The sequence below is a fragment of the Amblyomma mixtum genome, chromosome 3 (genome assembly GCF_055824585.1).
Source record: "Amblyomma mixtum isolate Tamu chromosome 3, ASM5582458v1, whole genome shotgun sequence".
NCBI lineage: Eukaryota > Metazoa > Arthropoda > Arachnida > Ixodida > Ixodidae > Amblyomma > Amblyomma mixtum.
In genome coordinates, this window is record NC_143014.1 from 50,647,338 (window position 1) to 50,653,337 (window position 6,000).

Genomic DNA, 6,000 nt, shown 5'->3' on the forward strand with positions numbered 1-6,000 from the left:
GTCGATCCTTGGTCCAGGATGCCGCACTTGACTGCTGCCATCGTGGCTCGGCGCACAAGGAATCGTTGCGCTTCCTCGTCCTCGCTGGCCAGCAAGTGCTCCCACTGCATCACACTCGGGTTTATTCTTGGTTCTAAGTCTGCCTTAGGGCAGGTCCATGTGATATGTTCTAGTGTAGGTTTACCCTGACACCACGGACATTCGTCTGCATATTGTGTAGGGAAAATCTTGTGTAGTTTGTGAAGGTGTGGGTAGGTACCGGTTTGTAGTCTGCGCCAGTCTACCGCCTCCTCTTTGGTGAGCCTTTTGTGTGGGGCTGGGTAGCGTTTCCGCTGACCCCTGTAATGATCGAGTATATCTGAGTACGTGGGGGTAACTGGGTCAAAGGTGCCTGTGGCGCAAAGTGCTGAGTCTGCTCGGTTCACGTATCCTCGAGCTAACTCGTCTGCTGCCACGTTGCCCCTCATCCCCTCATGTCCCGGAACCCACACTATACTATGTTTAGTGTTTTTGTGTCTTCTCGTCGTGTGTAGAATATGATTGGCGATGCTGTCGATCCTGCCTCTTGCGTAGTTTCTACATGCTTGTTTGGAGTCCGTCACTATAGTGAGGTTATGTCCTGTTGCGTTGCCGTGCGATATTGCCAGAGCAATGGCGGCTTCTTCAGCTGCTTCTATGTTTGGGTTGTTTATCGTTGAGCTGGTTATTTCTTGCCCTCCTTCGTCTGTTACAACGGCGATTGTTTTGCGTTGGTATCGGTACTTTGCTGCGTCCGTGTAGACTACGTTGGGATTGTCGCTGAGTTCCCTGGTGAGTGCTCGGACTCTGGCTTGTCGTCTTTCATGATGTAAATTCGGATCCATGTGTCGTGGTATTGGTCTTACCCGGATGTTGTTTCTGTCTTCATTATTAATCTGTTCCTTGTCTCTGTGTGTACCTAGAGGTAGCCGTAATTTCTCCAGTAGGTGTCTTCCCGTTCTGGTTTGAGTGAGTCTGTCTAATTGCGCACTACGTTGCGCTTCTCGTAGTTCGTCGAAGGTGTTTGATACTCCCAGGGCCATTAGTTTTTCGGTTGGTGTGGACATTGGAAGTTTGAGCGCCGTTTTGTACGCTTTGCGTAGTATGGTGTCGATTTGTAGAGTCTCTTGCTTGTTTAGTTCGTGGTAGGGGAGGCTGTACGTAACCCTGCTCGTGACGAGGCTGTCAATGAGTCTTAGGGTGTCCTGTTCTCTCATCCCCTTCTTTCTACTGCTGATTCTTCGCACGATTCTGGCGACTTGCTCTGTTGTATTCTTAATAGAGGCAATGGTTTTGCTACATCGACCTGTGTTTTGCAGCCACATTCCAAGTACCCTGACTTCCGTTTTCTCAGGTATTGTCTCGTTTCCGAGTTTCAGGGTGATTTGGGAGTCGTATTTTCGTGTACCTTTTTTGATTCTTACGTATTCTGATTTTTCTGCTGAGCACGATAATCCTCTGGCCCTGGCGTATTGTTCAGTATGGTCGATCGCTTTTTGTAGCCGCTCTTGTTTAGCTGCTAGGGAGCCTGTGGTTGTCCATATTGTTATGTCATCTGCATACATTGCGTAGCTGATGTTTTCTATTTCGTCCAGTACTTTCGTGAGTCCTATCATCGCTATGTTGAATAGTAGCGGTGATATTACTGAGCCTTGCGGGGTACCCTTGTTTGGCACCGTGAAGCTCTCCGATCTTGTATCTCCGATGCCTATCGTAGCTGTTCGTTCCATGAGAAAGGCTTTGACATAACGGAAGGCTCTGTTTCCACAGTTTATGTTATTGAGACCTTCCATGATGGCCGCATGTCCCACGTTATCGAAGGCTCCCTTTATGTCGAGTGCTAGCACTATGTGTTCGCCGCTTCTTGGTATTTCAGTGAGGACATCCTCCTTTAATTGTAGGAGTACATCTTGCGTGGACAGTCCCCTTCTGAAGCCAAACATGGCATCAGGGTAATATCCGTTGTCCTCCATGTAGTTTGTGATCCTTTCATTAATCACCCTCTCGTATATCTTCCCTAGACAGGAGGTTAGGGAGATTGGTCTTAGGTTTTCAATTTGGAGTCTTTTACCCGGCTTGGGTATCATAATTACCTCTGCATGTTTCCATTCCGCCGGCACGATTCCGTTTTCCCAGATAGCGTTTAGGTACTTCGTAAGCTCGGCGATGGCCGTGTCTCCCATGTTTCTAATGGTAGCGTTATTTATTTTGTCCTTTCCAGCTGCCGTATTCTTTTTTGCTTCCCCTATGGCTGCCCTTACTTCCTCCTCGGTGATTGGCCTATCCATCTCGGGGTTGTTTTCGCCGGTGTATACTTGGTCTTGCTTTGGGTGCATGATTGTGCCGTAGCATTTTTCCCTCAGTGCTTGTGTTAGTTGGTCTTCCGTTCCAGGGAAGGTGTGGAGTAGTCTTTTCATGGACTTGCCGCTTTCCGTGGAGGCGCGCGGTGTGACGTCATGCCAGATGGCGCGGCGAGCGCGCGGCGTCCACACCAACGAGGCAGTACAAGGGGATATGGGCTGGGCATCGTTCGAAGCACGGGAAGCTAAGAGTAAAATACTATATGAAGAACGCCTGAGGAAATGGGACGATAACAGGTGGGCAGCTAAGGTATTTAAATATTTATACAGAAAGAGCGTTGACTCACAGTGGCGGAAAAGAACTAGAAAACTAACCAGTAAGTATGCAGGTCATGAGGACGGAGAAAGAAAGAGCATTAAACGACAGGTTAAAAACGCAGAAGTTAAAAATTGGATGAATTCAATGGAAAAGAAACATAGTGTAGAACTATATCGATACTGGAAAAGGCAGATCGGGAAAGAATTTTTCTATGATAACTCAAGAGGCAGTGCCCTACTTTTTGAAGCTAGGTCAGGGTGTCTTAGAACGCGCAGCTACAAAAAGAAATTTAACGAAGAAGATGACACATGTGCCGTGTGTGGTAGATCTGTGGAAACAATTGAACACCTCATAATCAAATGTGATGGTATCCATCCGGATGTCGATGCAGGAGCAGTCACTCTTCCTGAGGCCCTAGGGTTTAAAGAATAAATCTGCAGTGGAAGTTAGCAAAAAGCGATTGGAGGATTGGGGCTGAAAAGCAGAGATGTGGCATAAGGTTAGAATTGTAGGAAACTGTAGGTAAAGATGATGGTGATTCTTAATGAGAATTGCCAACACAGTAAACAAGAAAAATAATAAAGAAAGAAAAAATGAGCATGGTGGCAATTGCCACCACCCCGTTTCAAAGGGGGCGCTCATCCGTCCGTCCGGCCGTCCGCCCGCCAGCTGTGGCTCAAGGTCGGCCTCTGTGCCTCCTCGGAGCACCGACACCGCGAAATCGCAAGTTCGTGGCCAATGTAGCTTTCGCTACAAAAGATTCCTCCATAGGCCGCTACGCGCATGCATGCGCGGACCAGTGCAGCAAACTGACCGTATACCATCCTCCTTGCAGTATTAACTTGCACCACTGACAAAAGCAGAGCCTCAGTAAATCAGAAGACTGCGTTAAACGTGTTCTTTCGCGCCTAGTCATCTCGCTTCTTTCACACCCACCTTCGTGGCTGCACCCCTGTACCCGGCGCTGTCAGCGTTTTTCCTTTGCTCCCCGTCCTCGCCGTGCCAGCTGTGGCAGCGGCTAAGGAGTCCGCTACTGCGCGCTTTCCTTTCTTCAAAAGACGCAGCCGCCCAGTTCAATGGCGCGCTGACGAGGTTCGCAGTAGTCCACGAGGGATGTTCGCGAAAAGCGTGCGCCGTGGGATGCTCGTAGATTCGTCGTGCCGGCGGAAGCGAGTTCTCTATTCCGACGGGAAAGTCGAAAGCGCCGTGATATCCGAGCTGAACGTGCAATACCGCGCCGCTTGCGGTGGTGTTGACGGTGGTTAATGCGACGACGACCGACGATGCCGTCGCAGCTGGTGGAAATGGAAATGCTTCGGCCGAGACGCCGGCGCAGTTAGTCTAGCGCGTGGCCACAGCTGTCGGAAGAATATGCGTTTGCAAAGCAGCATTTTAGTGGCTTTTGAGGTATGGAAATGGCCACGTACTGTTTCACTTCTCGGTGGACTCCTCAACCACGCCGTAAAAAGGGAGGAAGGCGAGAGTGAATTAAAGTAGAAAGGGGTGCCGTAATGCAAGGCTCCAGAATAATTTCGACCACCTGGGGATTTTTACCGTGCATTGACATCGCACAGCACACACGCGCCTTCTGCGTTTCCTCCATCGAAACGTGGCGCCGCGGTCGGGTTCGAACCCGCGCGCGTACTCCAGCTCAGTAGCCGAACGATCTAACCGCTCAGACACCGTGGTGGGTCAACCAGCTTTCGCTAACGATATTATTCAACAGCGCAGGACAGGTTCTGCTGTCTTGCGCTTTTGGATATATGCTCGTTATGGATTACGAACTCACCCCTGCCGTTTTTCTGCAGCTTTCGCTGATTAATGCGCCAAGCTGGCAAGCTTTGCTCTTCTCTACAGCTTGCTTGCTCCATGGGCCCAAAGACCAGGCCTTATGTGAAGTTCCACTTCCGCTCCGTGAGGTTCGATCGTGCATGGCCTGCATGCTGTGTTGGTGAACACAGCATGGCGAAAGACCGTGTGCAAATCTAATTCGCTTATCACCAGCTGCAGAGGGGAAGGAGCGCGGGTGACAATCGGATTAGACATGCGCGCAGCTTTTCTCCATACTTGGATCTTATGGAGGGGAAATGGGACATATATATCAGGTTGCGCCTGGTCCCCAGACGCAACAGCATAGAAGAAACAGGCAGAAAGAAACACAGACGAGGAGGCTGCAGCCTCGTCTGTGTGTTCCTTCCTTGTGTCTGTTTCTTCTATGCTGCTGGTTTTAAGTGATCTTCATACCTAACCGCACACGCAGATAAAATTCAAACAAAGCGGGAGAATATCCCTCGATCGAAGGAGACCCTCCAGCCAATGACATCATGTCAGCTGATTTTCATAACGTCGCGGATAATCCCCTGTACCACAAGGGTCACAGATTAAGTACATCAACCTAAGGTGTTATGATCAACCACGGATTAAAAGAGAAATCATGAAAATCGGTCCACGCAATTGCATTTGCCGCTTCGTTCTCGAGTTGCTCGCCCGTTTCCTGTTCCCATGCTGATAATCAGAGTCCACGCATACCGCGCTACGAGCCGTCTCGAGACCAAGCGCACAAAAATGCCCGGTTAAGCCAGGCCATGCCGTAAGCACGATCGACAGACTGCGCCCCTCTCCCTAAAAGCGGAGAAAGGCCTGACGCCTGGACCGGTGGAAACCGACTCGATGAGGAAAAGCATAGGGGGAATGTTGATTAAAAGCCCAGGTGGTCGTAATATGGAGCACTCCACTGCGGCCTCCCTCATAGCCCCAAGTGTCGCTACGCGACATTAAAACCCCACACGCCAACCTGTGCAGTCGCTCGAAAAATAAAATCGAAAGTAATCTTTAAGCGAATATCGCGCAAAGTACCAGCAACGGCAACTGCAGGCTGCGCTGATAGTAGGGCTAATGAACTAGGGTTAACAAAACTAGGGCTAATTAAAATAAGGCCAATGACGAGTACCATCCGTTGTGACAAATTTACGCGGGCTTCTTGAAACTGTGCAGCCAACGAAAGTACAAGGCGTCCATACCTTTTGATGTTTGTCGTCTCCTGAAGCTCCGCCGAAGATCTGCCTAGGATGGTGTCAGCGTACATCTGTGTTTTGAGCATGCAGTGGAACCGGTGTAGTATCCTACAGATCAATGGCTTCTTCGGCGGAGCTGACATGGCGATGTTGGGAGGCTTGCCCTCGCTGGTCGACGCCTCCTCGCTGGCGTTGGCGTCTACCCTGTTGCCGTCCGGAGGAGACATGTTACTAAACCTTGCTTCACGCGAGGGCAGAAACGGCTTTGGCGTTTTCTTCCTTTTCGACCTCTGCACAGTCGCGTGCGTGCGCGCCGCCTCTATGGCACCGATCCTAGTTATGGCCTGCA

At 50.1% G+C, this 6,000-nt stretch overlaps 1 protein-coding gene across 1 annotated transcript in view; it reads right to left on the reverse strand.

Annotated features, from left to right (window-relative positions):
* LOC149350163 (receptor expression-enhancing protein 5-like) overlaps positions 1 to 6,000 on the reverse strand; it is an 11,227-nt gene extending 5,227 nt beyond the window's left edge. Inside the window, exon 1 of the mRNA XM_089579128.1 lies at positions 5,658 to 6,000. Coding sequence (XP_089435254.1) covers positions 5,658 to 5,878 — 221 coding nt within the window. The 5' untranslated portion in view covers positions 5,879 to 6,000. The remainder of the gene's footprint in view (positions 1 to 5,657) is intronic.